The following is a 17,050-nucleotide window of genomic DNA, read 5'->3' as shown; positions in this document are numbered from 1 at the left end:
AGATAGCGCGGGTTGGAGATTAAGCCCACGCACAATATTGGCGGGAAGCATGCATGCCGTCCAGTCTTCACGTTCGCTTTTCAGTTCTGACAGCTTCCGAAGATCTCTAATCTATTGCTCCTGCGACTACTCTACCATTACTTCTACTCGTGACTTGGCTCCGGATTTTGCCTCTGGAGCTCCGCGTCAATATTCTCCCCCGCGATAGCGTCTCGGCGCTGGTCGGGGACAATAAATTTCTGAAGAATGCCCCCCTGTCTTCCTCTTCCCGATTTATCCAGCAAGAACGTTTGCTTGGTGTCAAAATGGCGGACGTAAAGGAGCTCCAATCTGTGGAAGTTCTTCAAGAAAAGTCCAGGTCATCGGGTGATCCGGAGGCCAATGCTAGAATCAAGACCACCGCTAATGGCATCCCTCTGGTCCCCCAGCCCAGTGATGATCCAGAGGATCCCTTGGTTCGTTTACTGTCCTCAGAAAAAACTACTGATCAATGATGTTCTGACAGTAGAGGGATTCTCTAATAGAATTGGAGCCAATTCACCAAAATTGCAGCTCTTGTGGTCCTCGCCTTTGAATCATTCCTGGTCAAATTCTCGGCCACGTTGATTGTAGGTCTACTGATTTTTTCTACTTCTTTTGTCTTCTCTCCTAATAGATCCCATAGGCTCCCGATGCATTGGAGCTGGCCGCAGAATTCAATGTCCCCGAGACAACTGCGACGTACATCGGATCTGTTCCTTCCATCTTGAACGCAATAACCTCGTTCTTCTGGATACCGATAAGCCACCGAATAGGTCGACGGCCTGTACTTCTTATTGGCAATTTGATGACCTTGGTCAGCGCGATCGGGGTGGCTCGATCCCAGACATACGCACAGTGTTTAGCTTGTCGCATGCTCATGAATGTAGGTGGCAGCGTTGGGTTGTCCATCGGACCCGCTGCTATTTCTGATATGTTTTTCTTGCATGAGAAGGGGTCGCGGATGGGTGTAAATAGCATTTTGCTCGTTATTAGTCCGTACGTGGGTGGTGTCGCTGGTGGCTCGATTGCATACAACAAGAGCCTGGGATGGCGGTGGTCCATGTACATCGCAGCCATCCTCTACGCCACACAATTCCTCGCCCAGGTCTTCTTTGGTACGTTGATCTCTCTTTTATCTATTGCACTTTGGGGCTTGTCTTTTACTGATCGCTTTCTACTCTCTCCCTTCAGTGCCCGAAACCATCTATACACGAGACGAGAAATCCAGCGCCGATTACAAGCCTTCCGACAAGAAGAAGACCACATTCATCTCTCGCATGGGGTTTCGCAAGCCAGTGGTTCCCAAGGAAGAGACTTGGAGCCAGACCTTCCGCAAGCCATACAAGATGTTTGCTTATCCCGCCGTTGTTCTTCCGTCTTTCTGGTTTGGTGTTGCAAACATGACCGAAGTCGGAAACACCGCGGGATTTGCGCTCAACTTTGGCAGCAAGAGCCGCTTCCACTTTAACTTGGCGCAAGTTGGCTTCTGCTATTTCTCCGGTGTCATTGGTGCCGGTATTGGTGAGTTTTTCGGTGGGCCACTCTGCGATATGGTCGCCAAGTACTCCTTGCGACGAGGTCAGGAGTGGCGACCGGAGCGTTTGCTCCATCTTGCTTGGTCTGCTCTCATCACCATATCGGTAAGTTGATGACTTAAGTAAAGCACCTGAAATACGAACGATAAGCCTGACATACCTATCTAGGCTGGTCTCCTCCTGTACGGACTCGAACTCGAATATGGTGACAGTTGGGCTGCAGCCCTCACTGGAATCGGTCTCTTCACTTTCGGACAGGAAGTCCTCGTCACTGTCCTGCTGACATACATGACGGAGTGCTATCCGGATGATGCAGCAGAGGTAGCTATTGTCTTCCAATTCTTCTTTGCTGTCCAGACGTTCCATCCCCCTTTCTATCTCCCTCAGTGGATCAAGCAACCCGGTGGAGCAAAGGTGCCTTATATAGTTTTCGCAGCACTACCAATAGTGTTGTATCCCTTCTGCATCTCGGTGTTCACCTGGAAGGGTCCGCAGATCAGAAAGAGAGGACCTTGGTTCGTTCTATGAGTTGCATCAGGCATGTCTTATGAATAACTTGCTTGCATTTGCATGATACGGTCGTTACGGCTATTGGTCTCGCATTGGGTCAGGTTCCATCAGGGAAAGGGTAATGACAAAAGCAAAGGAAACCCAGAAGAAAAAGAAAAAAGAAAACATACAAGAATGACCATGATCACGCATTGGCAGGTGTCTTACAACAACAAAGGTGCATGAATTATCCTCTTGCAATAATGAATTTATGCTGGAAAGACCACAAGAAATGAGCTATCAAAATGATTAACTGCATCTCAAAATGACATATTCTCCATTTCTCCTAAGCATCCAAACCAACTCCAAGCATGTAGCCATGAAAGTCTCGCAATTCTAGCCTTTCGAATTTAAGTAAGCACCTAACCACATCCCTTTCCCCAGCCCCTAGATTACAAAGAAAAGAGAAGCCGAAACCCATTAACAACCACGGCTGATGATTTCTCCGGTAGGCGAATCCCTTGGACTAGTATGTGGGCCCAAACGGGGTTCGGAGGAGCTCAACCGTTACGGTCTCCTTCCTCGGGGATACGGATAACTCGGTCCGGAGCGCTCTTAGGGCCTCGTGTTTACCCACACAGTCTCCAGTTGTATTTCATTGTGGCGTCCAGGGTCGGGTCTTGGTGGTAGAGCTTATTTGAACCGTCTGTGTAAGTAAGGGTTTTGTTGTTGTGTCATGGGTTTGTTGTGCTGTACTGAGGTAAGCGCTTGGGTAGTAAGTTTCCGGAAGTAGTAAGTATATATATATATAGTTACAAAGTACTAGTAAGTATATGGAGTTACCACCCACCACATACTACGCATAACGTTTATAGTGCAAATTCGCCCATCAAAACCTTTCACAAGATCATTGGAGTACGACGAAACAGTGAGAAATGACCAGACAATTATCGAAATAATCCTAACTCATAGCTCGAACGGACGTAAGAATTAGGTTATCGCGGCATGTCGAGATCCGAAGGTGCATTAGCAGGCTGCGAGATGTGGGTGAATCTCGCATCAGCACTGGATAGAGTTTTACCCTGATCGGAACTCGGCTAGGGGCTGTCGGTCGCACAGTTCATGTATTGGTCTTTGCAGATATAGGGTAGGGTTAGTATATAGGGGACGCGTGCATATGTAGGATCGATTCTAGTTCGGGGTGTTTGTAGGGGAGGGTAGATCGAGGTGTTGTTGGGAGCTATTTGTAGTAGCTTGCTACATACATGTGCGTTATGAATTAGGAGCGGTGCTTTTAACGTTATTTTTATTGCTGTTTCTGTTCTTCTTGCTGCTGGAGGATACTATACATGCTGCTTTATATATGCATGATGGAACAGATGTTTATTCTGGTGTAAGAACAGTACTGACGAGCTTGCGAATTTTTAACCTGCCAGTATGTTATTCTTTTTTATCTTCTTTGTATGTTTTACATCTTACATGATAACATAATTCTACCGAAGGGTATTCATATCTATCACACAGCAAGTTCTAGCTATACGCCGGATAACATTAGGCCACGACTTCAACCCTAATCCTTGCCTCCGCCATATCCGACTGAAACCAGAACCCAATATCCTTCGTAGTATCCACGAGCTCTACCTCGCGTTTCACGAACCCCGGCTCTTCAGCCGCCTTCACTTCCTGCTCTTTAGCACCATCAACACCTCCCTCCCCATTATCTTCACTATCCCAGCTCTCATCATCCTCCATCTTCTCCTTGCTCACCGGGTCCAACTCATCAGTCTCCCAAACCAATCTAAAGCTATAAGGCCGTAGCCCAAAAAGCCGAGAAACAATAGCCTTGAGCTGATATGTATCGAACGACTGAGGGACTTCTTTGACCTTGCTAGTAACTCCCTCTGACCTGGCATCCTCGGTCTGAGATAGACGAAACACCAACTTTACCAGCCTCGCAGCAACAGACCGCGGGTTCACAGCAGCATTACCAGCCCCTGACTCGGCCCTTCTGATATCAGGTTGGCCATACAGCTCGCACAGCTCTTTGTATCTAGGGTGCTTAGCAAGGATGCCTGCTTCTGCTGTCTCTGGGGAAGCGGATAGCTCCTTTCCGATGAGGGAGAGATAGTATAGTTCTCCGTTATTGCGGTCCTTGGGGGTGATTTTGCCGTAGTTGAGCATTTGTAGAGAGCCGATGCGGGATAGGGTTAGCATGTACGCTTCGTCGACTGTCATGGGTTTCTCGGGCACGCCTGTGATGTGCGATGGGCCGACGGGCTGATCGTATAGTGGATTGCCGGATATGCGGAGGGTGTCTAGACCCGGGAATAGAGTAGGGAGGTGGTTGATGAAGTCCCATGTGGTGATCTTGTTGCGGGATAGGTCGAGGGAGTGGAGGCTTTGGGGGAATTGGAGGGCTGTGTCTGAGGTGTTGTTGGCGTCGTGAATAGTGGAGATGTTGTTTCCGCGGAGGGAGAGGTGCTCTAGTCTTGAAAGCGAGGCGAGTGATTTAATGGAGGATAGGGAGGTGATGTCGTTGTTCTCTAGGGTAAGGCGGGTAATGGTGTTGGAGAGGGGGGTTGTCAGCCTTGAGAGTTGGTTTGCTGAAGCGGAAAGTGTGTTGAGAACGGGGAATTGATAGGTTAATGCTGATATCTCCTCCCATGTTAGAAGCGTCTCATCAATATGCAGTGTCGTGATGCCCTCGAACTTCAACCCCTCCTCAAGAGGACCGAGCCGGTTTCCTCTGTTATCATGTTAGCCCAATCCAAATCAACCGTCTCAGTCCAAGAGAACCTACATCAGCTTCAGCCCCTTAAGGAACTTCAACCGCTCACAAATCCGAGCTACACCACTCCAAGTCGTCAACAAGTTCCGGCTCAGATCCAACTCGGTAATCTGGGGACAAGTCTGCTCAACCTCTGCATATGCAGACTCGATCTCTTCAGCTGATGCATCATGCCCCAGCACACCCGCAACTTGCAGTCCATCAAGAAGCACGATCTTCAGCTCCTGGAGCCTAGCAAGCTGCTTCCGGATCTTGTCGAAGCCAACTTCCTCAACGACCTTGCCGCTGATCTCGATGGGCTTGTGCAGAACATCACCCGTAGCGCCATTACGCTGTCCTTGCCTGGCAATCTCTTGCTCGAGGAACTCAGACGCATACTTCTCGCGCAGCGCCTCGATGAACCCTCGAGGTTTGTCTGCCGGACGAGACGGACGAACGAATGACCCCGCTGTTGGGTGTTTGCTTTTGCCTGCAACATGTGAGCATACGTCCTAACCAGATCTCGAATCTCAGTCCCAACCCGAAAGAGGACACTTACAAGTGAAATATTTCACCCCGCGATGCTCTCCCGAATGCTTTCCTCGAGTCGGGTCATCCCATTCGACTCCTAACCACTCCCCAGAGGTGCCCTCAACAGTACCCACGTAGCGCACGGTACACAAATCCCCAGCATACGACCGTCTCTGACCTACATAAGCAGCCTCCATTCTAGTATCGCCGAGAACCATGCCTCCTAAACATACAGTTCCGAACAAATAGATACAACGAGCGTCCCAGCATGTGACGGATTTCCCACTCTCCCCGCTCCACCAATGGCAGCTCACACCCCCGCTTACATAACTCCATCTGCCTGAGGCAGAAGCTAATCTCCAAATCGGCGAAGCAGAACTTCGACACTACTACGATATCACCTCCATATCCCACTGCTATCCATCTCCACAACCACAACCCGCCAGGATGGATTACCAAGTAAGCATCTCACCCCCACCATCTGCACCCAAAACTCCATCACTAACAAAAACCCTCAACAGAACCGCGCGGGCTCCAAATTCGGCGGCGGCGGCGTCGCCTCGCACTCCGCCACGAACGCCGACCGACGCGAGCGCCTACGCAAACTCGCGCTCGAAACCATCGACCTGGACAAAGACCCCTACTTCTTCAAGAACCACGTGGGCAGCTTCGAATGCAGACTATGTCTAACGGTACACCAAAACGACGGGTCATACCTAGCCCACACGCAGGGGCGGAAACATCAAACGAACCTTGCGCGGCGCGCGGCGCGCGAACAGCGCGAGGGCAAGAACCAAGATCCGTCGTCCATTCCCGGGGCGATGGGCGTGCAGGTCAAGAAGCAGACGATTAAGATTGGACGGCCCGGGTATAAGATCACGAAGATTCGGGACCCCTTGACGAGACAGCTGGGCATGTTGTTCCAGTTGCAGTATCAGGAGATTACGCCGGGAGTGACGCCCAAGGTGCGCTTTATGTCGGCGTTTGAGCAGAAGGTTGAGGAGCCGCCGGATAAGAATTTCCAGTATTTGGTGGTGGCGGCGGAGCCGTATCAGACTTGTGGGTTTAAGTTGCAGGCGAGGGAGATTGATCGTCGGGAGGGACGGTATTGGACGTGGTTTGATGAGGATAGTAAGGAGTTTTGGGTTCAGATTATGTTTAAGACGGAGAGAGAGGAGAGGTTTTCGGGTGTGCCTGGTTTGGCGCCTCTTAAGGAATAAGTCCTTGGGGTAGTGAATGTTTCTTTATTGTTGTAGCTGTTGTTGGTTTCCTGTTGAAGGTCGGGTATGGCGTTTCATGGGCTTGCACTGCTGGCAAAATGTTGTGGCTATCGTTCTTTCTATTCTATTGCTGTGTTATGCATTAGAGTGGCTTCGCATCAATACCATGCCCTCTTTTTCTTCCTCTTCTAATGATACAATCTATCCACGATGAGAGTTTTAGTTCTACATGAGACGCAAACTTCTACCGCAATTTTATGCATTGGCTAAATGCTAATAGCTACGGAACACAGTCCTGCATTCGCGGGCTTTTCTAATACATGATATGATATCCACTCATATGTATCCCCGTTTAGATACAGTCGGTAGCTAGCAATCGTCGTCTCGCGACACGGATGCAAAATCAATAAGGTAATAGGAAATGAACAATGCTAGGTCGTGACCAACTGAGGCGAAATGTCAAATGCGCTAGATGCTGGATGAAACTGATGCACAAGGGGATGCCCGAGACCAGAACCTAAATGCGCCACTGAAAAGCCATCAATGCAAGCCCGCCCGCTGTCGGACTCTTCAATGACGTCTATCGTGGGTTCACAAGGACACTCGGATGTCAACTGTATCTTCAATTTCCCTGGAAGGCGTTGAACGCTTTGTACGTGTATCCGATGAATGGAAGGCTCATCTCCGCCTCCTGCTCGTCCGGCATGGCGCGAGCCTGAGCGCGGTGGATGGCACTGGTATCCTCCTGAGGAATCTCGTCGATCGGGAAGTACGACACGTCAATGTTCGAGCTCAGTCTCGGTTCGAACGGCGCACGGATGCTGCGCAGTTGCTCCCAAACGACTCCGCGGAAGAAGGGGTGGTTCTTGATCTGCGTTGCGCCGCCGAATTGGCCGCCATCGCTTCCGATACGGTGCTCTGCGTCGCAGAGGAAGCTAATCCAGAATTAGCATGATGCATGAGCGAATGATGCGCATAAAGCTTACCTTCTGATGAGACCCTCGGAGTCGCGCGAAAGAGTGAGTTCCTCAGGGAAGTACAGGCATTCTCTCCAGTTCACAATCTTGCGGTAGGTGTCGGTGGTGTCTTCCGCGCAGAACGGGGGCCAACCCACAAGGCACTCGAACATGATAGCACCTACAGACCACCAATCGCACAGGTAGGTGTATCCTTGACCGTTGAAGATCTCGGGGGCGATATAGTCCGGAGTACCGACCGTGGAGTATGCCATTGCGCGACGAGACTTTCTCCACGTGTTGATTTGACCACGGTTGGAGACTGTCAGGTTGATCGCATCGTTGAAGTAACCGGAGTTGCGGTTCTTGTCCTTTGACGTCGAGTTCTTCAGCAGGTTCTGGTAGTAGGAGTTGTCGTGGGTCTTTTTTCCTCCGGTGGACAGACCAAAGTCCGTCAGCTTGACGTGACCACCACGATCCAGAAGAATGTTATCAGGCTTGATGTCACTATAGACGAAAACAATTAGCACGTCGACTTTGCATCTTCTCGCTGCATCAAGCGCCTAGCACTTACCGGTGAAGGAAGCCGAGCTTGTGAACAGCCTCGATCGCCATGACAATTTCAGCCATATAGAATCGGGTAATATCCTCGGAGAAGATTTCGTACTTGATCAACATGGTCATCAAGTCACCACCAGGCAAGAACTCCATCAGCAGATACAAGTATGCGGTGTCCTGGAAAGAAGCATGCAGCTTCACCAACCACGGGTTGTCCTTGGAATCAGCAAGGATATCACGCTCCGCGCGAACGTGAGCCAGCTGGTCCTTCTTGAACATCTCCGTTTTGATCAACGACTTCAGCGCGTAAATCTTGCCATCGGTCTTCCGTTGTACTAGCTTCACTTCACCGAATGCACCCTTTCCGATAATCTTGATGGTCTGGAAGTTCTGCGGGGTCTCCTTGGTACGAAGGAATCGGAGGAAATTCGATTCTTTCTTAGCAAGCACCTCTGCGTCCTTGCACTTGTTCTCCTTGGGGATACTCGGTTCACGGATCATCTTGTCAAGCTCAGCAGACCTAGGAAACGCACCGAATTAGCGATACCAGTTTCCATGCTGGGGAGGGGCTGTGGCATTTGTGGAATACTCACCGCATGTTGCGATCGCGTGCGCGCTCGATGTTCTCATTAAAGAAGACGCTGACCAGCTCCTTGGCTGCCTTACCACGCTTGTGGACATTCTCCGAGTACCGTTCGGGATACCGCTGCAACTCTTCGTTCTCCGCGGGGGTGCGAGGGCTACGAGGCATAGGAGGCGCCAGGTGGCCCGGCTGTTGCTGCCCGGGGGCGGGGGAGCCCGCAGTTCGGGGTCGCTGGGCTGGCGAGGCAGAACGAGCAAAGAAACCCGAGCGAGGAGAGTTCAGGTCCTGGTTCGAAAACTGCTGGATCAAGCCGTTGGTGCCATCGTTCGCGCTGTAACCCATGCGGGACTGGTAGGCGGGCTGAGGGGACTGCAGGTTCTGGCCATAATGCGGCTGGCCGTAGGCAGCCTGAGCTTGGTAAGGATTGGCCATGAAATAACCACCTTGAGCATAGGCACCGTTCTGGGCGTCCATATAATCCTGGGGACCCTGGTTTTGGTAGATCGGCTGGGGGAAGGCGGAGGGGGTAGTGGGATAGGCGCGGTTGTTGGCCGCCGCCGCATTGAAACCACGATCGTTGTACCCGAAATTCAGGTGGAGTCGGTTGTTGTTGTTGGGATCCATGATGGAAAACTTTCCTCCCCGACTACCAAACGAGGGCTAGGGAAAGCGGGGGGAGTTGAGAGCGAGTGGATGAAGAATTGGGGGAGGATGGATGGAGATGGGAAAGAATAATCCAAGGGGGAGGGGGAAACAAGAGCCCGAAGGAGCGGTGGCCTCAGGAGGCGAAGGGGGGCTTTCGACAAGCAACTTTCAGGAGCGCTTTTCTCGCTGTTGTCCCTGAGATTGGCTTAGCAGAGGGGGGGAAATGCAGTGGAGAGGTCCAGGCACAACAACCAGAGGCTGGCTGGCTCATTCTTCTGCCCCAGTGGCGGCAAGTCCCGTACTACTACTACTACTACTAAGTACTACCCTCTCTAACAAAGTATCTGTCGGGCAACCAGCTTTGTGTTTCAGGTTCACGATCCCGAATTGAAGTCAGAGACAGGGATAATAAGGATACCAAAGAAAAGACACGATGCTACTGCAACCACTACTCCTCAAGGATTGATGATCCGATCAGCACGGGGGGAAGGAGGGGAACTGGAAAAAGAGACCGATGTTTAATGCTTAATGTTCCAGACTCATACGGCACTCGGTTGGTGCCACGAATGCTGTCTCACAATGATTGAATGTATTCGCTGCTAGTACCATCTTCATCTTCAATATGTCTTCACTGCCTTCAAAGGAGTATAAAGAATTAGAGATCTAGCGTGTGTATTCCTCACTGTGACAGATTAATACCATCAAGGGAATGCTAGTGCTCCAGCAATGATGAATGTTAACGCCAGCAGCATGAACCGATTTATGTCTCCTTCTAGACGTCTATTCAGCTGGACGGGTTCGAAAATTACAATCTGAAACTCCAAGGGATCATCTGAGACCTGGTCTTTTTAGACTAAATCTCCGTGGTATGCAACACTGAGTTTAGCTGGGGTGCATCTTCTGCTGCTCCTCCAGATTCCGCCTTCAACTCGGCATCCTCGCCTCCGGATAAACCCTCGTCCCGACCGGAGCTGCGCAGAGCATCCCGAACTTTTTCGGCAATCATGCATTTCCCTTCACGACATGCCATGAGGGAGTGCTTTCTGCTCCCTGTTACGTACCAAAAGTTTTATTATTTTGTATCTTAATTATATACCCCAAACTCTCTTATACCCTTTTTCTCCATCCCCCTACACCATGGCGGAATCCTCCAATTCCGCCGCGGCCTCAGGCCCGGCCCAGTCCGCAGCGTCCACCAGCGCTCCCAAGCCCTCCAACCCAGCCTTCAGAATGCTTGGTATAGATCCCCATTGCCCTTAACCAATATCTTCATACCTAATAGTCTCCAAGGAATGCCGAATCTCCGCATGAAACTCCCCTCCCGGAACTGGATGATCTTCTTCACCATCACCGGCTCGTTCGCCGCAGCTGTCATTTACGACCGGAGAGAGAAGCGCCGCGCGCAACAAAAATGGGGTGACCTCGTCGCCCACATCTCCAAAGAGCATCTTCCCATCGAGCAAACCCGACGCAAAATCAACGTTTTCCTGTCCGCGCCACCGGGTGACGGTATCCGTGTAGCTCGCGACCACTTCAAAGAATACGTCAAGCCGATCCTCGTGGCGGCGGCACTGGACTACCAAGTCATCGAAGGCAGGAGGGAAGGCGATATCCGTGCTGGTTACGCGGAGCGCATTCGCAAGTGGAGACGCAAGGCAGGCGAACCGAGCACAGTGGTGGAGGACCCCACGGTCGAGGACGTCGTTTTCGCCGCCAGGACGCAGATGGGCGTTATCGAGGAGCCCGGACCGAAGGGTGATCTGGTCATCGGTCGTCACACATGGAAGGAGTACATTCGCGGTCTGCACGAAGGCTGGCTGGGCCCTCTCGATCCTCCCCATCCGCCTCCGCCCACGGAGGAACCCGCTCCTGTGGAATCGAGCACACCCGCCGCAGAGACCTCCTCCGAGACCAAGGAGGGCGACGCCAACGCCTCCGAGCAGGAAAAGAAGGAAGAGAAGCCTGCTAAACCCGTCGGACCGACACCAGCCTACATCTCCACATCCGACTACTCATCGCAACCCCTCCCCCGTACTATCCCCCAGACTCTTTCAGGCTCCGTCCCCATCGCCTTCCCCCACATCCTGGGTTTCCTCAACACCCCCATCAGACTCTACCGCTACCTTAACCAGCGCCACATGGCCGAGAGCGTAGGCCGCGATGTCGCTGCCATCGTCCTGGCCTCATACAGCCGCCCTTACCACACCGGCTCCGGCTCCTCGGATGCCTCCCCCATCTCCGACGATACCCTTGGCAGCACCACCTACGAACAACAGACCGTCCTCGAGGAGGAAGAAAAGGAATGGCACAAGTCCGTCCACCGCAAGGACGAAGCCAACCCCGACAAGGAACGCGAGTGGCTCGACGACATCGTCATCGACCCGCGCCTTGCCTCCCGCATGCATCGCTTCAGCATCTCGCCCGAGGAAGAGGCCCGCGCTCAGCGCATTCGCGACGGCCAGGAATACATCCTGGGTCAGGAACGCCCTATCCCTGTGTCGTTCTGGAAGCGCATGTGGGTGAAGTATGGATACGGAGAGGATGAGGAGACGTTGCGGAGAAAGCCCATTCTGGGCAACCTTGACGAGGAGTAATCCATCCTCCGAGAAACGATCTGCGAGAAGGGTTTTGTTGTCACCATAAATAGAAAGGGTTTATTAGATCTCTATCTGTGTTTGGGCTAGAGGTATATAGACACATGCTTACTTTTCTTTTCTGGTCCTTGGTATTTTGGGGTCGATACGATCAATTGCATGGGAAACGTGTTTTGTCTGGATGGATGGGTATATATGTATTAACTATTGACATCTCCTTTTCAAATTGTATATTAGTCGAATTTAAGATGATCTTGACTGGTCACTTTTTTCAAAACTAGCGTAGACATCTCTCTCAAACCCCTGTAACTGTGTAAACTCACGCCGGAGGGCCCTACTTCAGTACGATGATTTCTTCTCACGTGAAAGACTTCCAAACCTAGCCCCAGACCGCTTGTTCTGACTGGGCTATTCTCTGTTTATTGCAAAAGTCTAAGACAATACGCCTCGATGAGTCTCGAGAAGCATTCTTGCTGTATAGTTTTCGTCTCACAGACACACCACATACCAGGGTTCTTCAGTACAATTAGATATGTACACCCAGGTAGGATCCAGCTACAGCTACAAATTCGTAGCTGATCAAATTCTAAGGATAGAAGAATGGTAAGGATAAGGAAAAGGAGACAGAGAAGTAGGAGGGGGAAGAAGAAGCTAATGAGACAAGGAGAAAAAGCGTCCTTTCCGCCAATCATGTTACAGAGGTTCAGAGTATAAGGTAAGTTTTGAATATGAGTAGTCCAAGAAAGAAAACTGTCCTATCACTTTAGTCGATGCGGAACACCGTCGCCTCGGGCCACTTGCTGCTTGCCTTCTCAACATAAGCAGACTTTGCGGCTTGGTTGCTTCCCCACTCGCTCAGGAGCTCCAGGCCTGCCAGGGCAGTGTCGATGGTGATGTCCTTGGAGTCGAGGGTGGCGATGAGGTCCTGTTCACATTGGGGCTTGGAGTCAGGCTTCAGGAGCTGACGGCTGGTCAGGCCGGCTTGTTGGTGGGGGACGCTCTCCTTGTGGGTAGAGAGGAAGGTGTTGTTCCATTCCTCGAGGTTCTGGCCCTTGGGAAGCAAGGCCTCGAACTCGGTGTTGACGACCTCGGCTACTTGGGGCGCAAGTGGCTCGGAAAGGCTATCCAGGGCCTTGCGGAATCGGAGGATCTGGACATGAAGGGTGGGGTTGGATGCGTCGATGGCGTGGGCCGCGGTGAGGCACTTGAGAGCAAGCGCGTGCTTGCCTGGGGTTGCGGTTAGTATGTGCTAATGATTGATAGTAAAGGGTGAACGTACCTCTCCTGAGGTAAACCTCGAATCCGAGACACTGGGCCTCAATGCTCTTGGGACTAAGCTCCAGCAAGTGTGTCAGGAACTTTGTCGCATCCTTGAGCGGGTCTTGCGTCTGGGCAAGCTGGTTGCCGAGCGGGTCAGAGTCTTCCTTCTTCACTTCTCCGTCAACGCTCTTTGTGCTTGCGGCCTTTCTGGCCTCACGCTTCTCCGCCTCAATCTTCTCCAGGCGCTGCTGCTCCTTCTTGGCCTTCTTGACCGCTTTCTTACGTTCCTCGTCGTTGTCAGCAACGGCGCTGGGCAGAGGTCCGTGAGCCAGGTCGGGCTGGTCGTGAAGGAGGAGGTAAGTCTTGATGGCGGAGACGGCCATCCGGGTGTAGAAGGGGTGCTCGCGCAAGCGGTCTTCCCAGCGAACCATGTCCACATACGCACGGATCATACCCTTGCGAAGGGAGAAGCTGTGGAAATCGAACTGATCTTCTTGCCAGGTGTCGAAGATGTTGTAGACAGCATGGAATCGCTTCAGCGCGAGGCCGAGCTTCTTCTGACGCAGGTACGCCTCACCATCCTCGGTCAGGTACCAGACACATTGCATCTCATGGAGATCACCCATAGCTCCACCAACGGTTTCGTTACGAGTGAACTTGCTCATGTTGTCAAGAGCCTTGTCATTCTCGTTGTTGCGGAGTTGATACTTAGCAGCCTTGGAGTTGATGTGGCGGTCCTTTTCGTCCAACAGCCTGGCCTTCTCCATCTCCTCAGCCGCCTTCTCGAGGTTTCCGTAATGCTTATATATCCGCGCCTTGGTCAATTGGTACTCCACAGCCTTGGGCGATAGTTCAAGGGCCTTGTCGACATTCTCCATGGCCTTGGACAGGTCGCGGCTGAGGTGGTAGTTGTAGTGTTGGGCGAGGAAGTAGTAGGAGGAAGAAAGGAACTCGGTGTTGTCGGCGCCGGACTGACCTTCCGCGGAGCCATTCGACTGAGGCGTCGTCGCGACGTAGCCTTCAACAAGTTCCTGCACTGTATCACGCTTGGCGGGGTTGCTGTACAGTGACTTGATGTTGGCAAATAGAGAGGGAACGCCCTTCTTGAGCATGCGCTGCAAGTAGGCGTCGGCGGCCTGCTTGAAATCATCGCCCTCCAGGAACTCCAAGGGAATTCTGCGAGCAGCATCACCACGGGGGAACTTCTCGACCCACGAGTCATACACGGCCTTCTTGGCCTTGTGGTCATCACTAGGGATACCCTTCGCCCGGACCAAGGCATCGTAGTAGAGCGAGTTTTCCGGGTTCCGGTCCAGGAGCGCAATGTACGCTGCCTCCGCTTCAGCCTTTCTATCCAGTCGCAGAAGGTAGTCCGCCTTCATTTCCATCACAGCAAGCACGTCCGAAATCCTGTGTCCCACCTTCTCCAGATGTTCCAACGCCTGTTCCACCTTACCAGCCTCGGCCATGATCACGTTCTTGTACAGAACGGCCTCCGAATGCTCCATATCCGAGGTCGGCGGAGGGATCTTTAGCGTCTCTTCGTAAGTATTCAAAACCTTTTCGGCCTCTTCCAGATCTCCGGAGAGGTGGTGTGCGATCGCGAGAGCCGTCCAGTTCTGTCGGAAACCCGGGCGAGCCTGCAGCATGGCTTTCCTGCTCTGAATGTAGCCTTGGTAATCGCGCATTTGCATTTGCAGCAGCGCAAGATCCCGCTGGATTGGCTGTGAGTCCGGCTCAATCCTCAATGCAAACCGGTATGCCTTGATTGCCTCTTCGTAGTTCTTGTCCGCCCGATACAGCAATCCGTACACATGCCAGCAGATGTGCGACTTCATGTCATTCTTCAGGGCTTCCTTGGCCAGCACAAAAGCCTCCTCCTGCTGGCCCATGTTGCTCATAATCAGAGCCTTCATCGCCAAGGTATCACCATGGTTGGGGTTCTTCTTCAGGATCTGTTCGGCGATCTTGATGCCTGTTCGGAAGAGAGCACAGTTAGCTTTCCTGCCCACTTGCGGAGACCTCCAGCGTGTCCAATCGAGATCGCAAACGCACCCTTCTTGTGTTGCTTGTTCTCATAATGACGAACGACTTGGCGGAACAAGGATGCATCCTTGGAGTTCAATGGTTGCGGCATGGTGAGTGTGGTTGGCCGATGGTGGTCTGTGAAGGACTTGCCAAGTGACTGTGCGAAGACGGAAGCTCGAAGTGCGCGGGGGAGGAATGACGATGGACGACGATTAGTCGATCAGGCAGCGATAAGCTATGACCAACACTCTGACAGCATGCACGTCCTAGGGGATATTAGAATTATCCTTGACCCCTATCCAATCCTCTGGTTCACCCGTTCAAGCGGCTCAAATGGTATGGTTAAATGATTGCTTTTACTCGTAAAGTTCTTGCCGACCGCCGTCCTCGAGGGCTGCCCGGCACCAGACGAAATTATTATCCGAAGCGGCCCTGCAGATGCAACCTGGCGGCCCTGATACTTACCCTCCATATCACCCAATTGTCGACAAGTGACATTGCTAATGAGTATTCACAGCATGCCGTCTGTTCTGTTAATTGGTAACAAATGGTAGAGTACGCGATTCAAGCCAAGTTCATGTTTTGATTCACACATCCCGCCTGGGCTCCAACCAAGAACGCCTATTATATGCAGCTATCTTACAACATCATATACATAGCAAGTCCAGTCTCATCAAGTCAGGTAAGTAACCAGACAATAAGCAGCTGGAAATGGGACCCCCAATCATTGGAGGCCCTCAACCATAACCAATGCGGTGACTACTACTCGACCCGGAGATCATATCACTCTGTCAACGGTGGTGCCTGCTCTCGTTGTTTATTCTCACGCCATTTATTCAGCGCCTCTTCCCAGCCCTCCGACGGGCCACCACATCTTTCCGTTACCAGACCCCACGTGCGCGTGCGTATAATGTCTTCAACCCCCCGTTGAGTGCGGACAAGGTTGGCCAACGACTCAGTCCGTGCCTCCCGAGGCAAAAACCGGGCCGCATATGGGTCTAGGCGATCATCGACAATATGCTCGCGATCCTCTGCGGATTCGGTCTGCTGGAGAATGAGGTCCGGGTCTTCCGGGTCGGGACTTGTGGCCACCCCGGCGCAATAGTTGAGCACATCCGAACGGACTTGCCATGATGGAAACAAGACCTTATCCTTGAAGCCCTGGCAAGCAGCTGGTTCGATTTGCTTCCCTTCACTGGCGTCTATTTGTCGAATAGCTGTGGAGGAGGGATCGAATCCTTGTCGAGATGGGGTGAACAAGGCATTGAGGTTTTGCGTAATGGAGTCATCTATGGTCGATCTAGAGATTCGTAGAAAATCTGTACAGCAGCCAGGATACCCCGGGTCAGTCCGCGCCCCGTTACTGTCTATGGACTTGACGGTGGCCGTAGCTGAGCATACCTCTGAGCAGCCTCTCATTGAAACAGAATTGGGGTGTCAGCTGAGGAGCTGAGGTTGATGATGCTCGAGACATATTCCGATCCTCCACCTTTCCAGAGTCACTTTCTGACCTGGAAGTATTCGTCCAGAACCACTCCACTTTGGCAGCTGTACAATGTGGAACCGCGGCCAGCGGATCGTTTGGCTGCAAAGAAGTAGTTCAAATAACAACTGTGCTACTGAGGTAAAGGAAGACCGGGTAACTAGTCCGGGGCTATGGTAACTTCCAAAAGGGCCGTGGGCTAGCAATGCAGCAATGCAATGAATTCAACAAGCTAATGTTGAAGTTCTCACGAGGTTCGGCTGGCATGCCGTACTTCACACTTTCCTAGTATATTACCCGATTAGGTTAGCATTCTGTAATCACGGGACTACGTGATGGTCGACGCGCGCGCCACGACCTCCTGCTCCAGCCTCTGCTCG

General features: G+C 52.0%; 7 protein-coding genes across 7 annotated transcripts; 3 read left to right on the top strand and 4 right to left on the bottom strand.

Annotated features, from left to right (window-relative positions):
* Positions 1-305: 305 nt before the first annotated feature.
* BO87DRAFT_421580 (MFS general substrate transporter) lies at positions 306-2,084 on the top strand (the record flags this gene model as incomplete). The annotated part of the gene is made up of 5 exons (XM_025627064.1): positions 306-455; positions 525-608; positions 665-1,136; positions 1,213-1,661; positions 1,725-2,084. 5 exons carry the CDS (start codon positions 306-308, stop codon positions 2,082-2,084), a joined length of 1,515 nt encoding a protein of 504 aa, XP_025484917.1.
* Positions 2,085-3,504: 1,420 nt separating this feature from the next.
* On the bottom strand, positions 3,505-5,599 carry BO87DRAFT_372586 (putative tubulin-specific chaperone). The gene is made up of 3 exons (XM_025622325.1): positions 5,372-5,599; positions 4,846-5,302; positions 3,505-4,791 (listed from the first exon to the last, which is right to left on the bottom strand). Exons 1-3 carry the CDS (start codon positions 5,538-5,540, stop codon positions 3,597-3,599), a joined length of 1,821 nt encoding a protein of 606 aa, XP_025484916.1. The 5' UTR covers positions 5,541-5,599; the 3' UTR covers positions 3,505-3,596.
* Positions 5,600-5,741: 142 nt separating this feature from the next.
* BO87DRAFT_349571 (spliceosome assembly protein PRP11) lies at positions 5,742-6,811 on the top strand. Its single transcript, XM_025621033.1, has 2 exons — positions 5,742-5,802; positions 5,865-6,811. The coding sequence occupies exons 1-2, from the start codon at positions 5,791-5,793 to the stop codon at positions 6,561-6,563; spliced, it is 711 nt and encodes a 236-aa protein (XP_025484915.1). The 5' UTR covers positions 5,742-5,790; the 3' UTR covers positions 6,564-6,811.
* BO87DRAFT_412319 (serine/threonine protein kinase CBK1) lies at positions 6,811-9,505 on the bottom strand. The gene is made up of 4 exons (XM_025626491.1): positions 8,671-9,505; positions 8,094-8,597; positions 7,550-8,026; positions 6,811-7,498 (listed from the first exon to the last, which is right to left on the bottom strand). The coding sequence occupies exons 1-4, from the start codon at positions 9,282-9,284 to the stop codon at positions 7,186-7,188; spliced, it is 1,908 nt and encodes a 635-aa protein (XP_025484914.1). The 5' UTR covers positions 9,285-9,505; the 3' UTR covers positions 6,811-7,185.
* Positions 9,506-10,335: 830 nt separating this feature from the next.
* Positions 10,336-12,129, top strand: BO87DRAFT_325244 (Tim22-complex subunit TIM54). Its single transcript, XM_025620101.1, has 2 exons — positions 10,336-10,542; positions 10,596-12,129. The coding sequence occupies exons 1-2, from the start codon at positions 10,443-10,445 to the stop codon at positions 11,897-11,899; spliced, it is 1,404 nt and encodes a 467-aa protein (XP_025484913.1). The 5' UTR covers positions 10,336-10,442; the 3' UTR covers positions 11,900-12,129.
* A 106-nt stretch (positions 12,130-12,235) lies between these two features.
* Positions 12,236-15,525, bottom strand: BO87DRAFT_349560 (peptide alpha-N-acetyltransferase complex A subunit NAT1). Its single transcript, XM_025621032.1, has 3 exons — positions 15,215-15,525; positions 13,179-15,134; positions 12,236-13,126 (listed from the first exon to the last, which is right to left on the bottom strand). The coding sequence occupies exons 1-3, from the start codon at positions 15,294-15,296 to the stop codon at positions 12,663-12,665; spliced, it is 2,502 nt and encodes an 833-aa protein (XP_025484912.1). The 5' UTR covers positions 15,297-15,525; the 3' UTR covers positions 12,236-12,662.
* A 445-nt stretch (positions 15,526-15,970) lies between these two features.
* Positions 15,971-16,659, bottom strand: BO87DRAFT_455216 (MIX23 family protein; the record flags this gene model as incomplete). Its single annotated transcript, XM_025628622.1, has 1 exon — positions 15,971-16,659. Exon 1 carries the CDS (start codon positions 16,604-16,606, stop codon positions 15,971-15,973), a length of 636 nt encoding a protein of 211 aa, XP_025484911.1. The 5' UTR covers positions 16,607-16,659.
* Between the last annotated feature and the right edge of the window lie 391 nt (positions 16,660-17,050).

The sequence above is a fragment of the Aspergillus neoniger genome (genome assembly GCF_003184625.1).
Source record: "Aspergillus neoniger CBS 115656 unplaced genomic scaffold BO87scaffold_2, whole genome shotgun sequence".
NCBI lineage: Eukaryota > Fungi > Ascomycota > Eurotiomycetes > Eurotiales > Aspergillaceae > Aspergillus > Aspergillus neoniger.
This window is presented reverse-complemented; position numbering and strand designations above follow the sequence as displayed.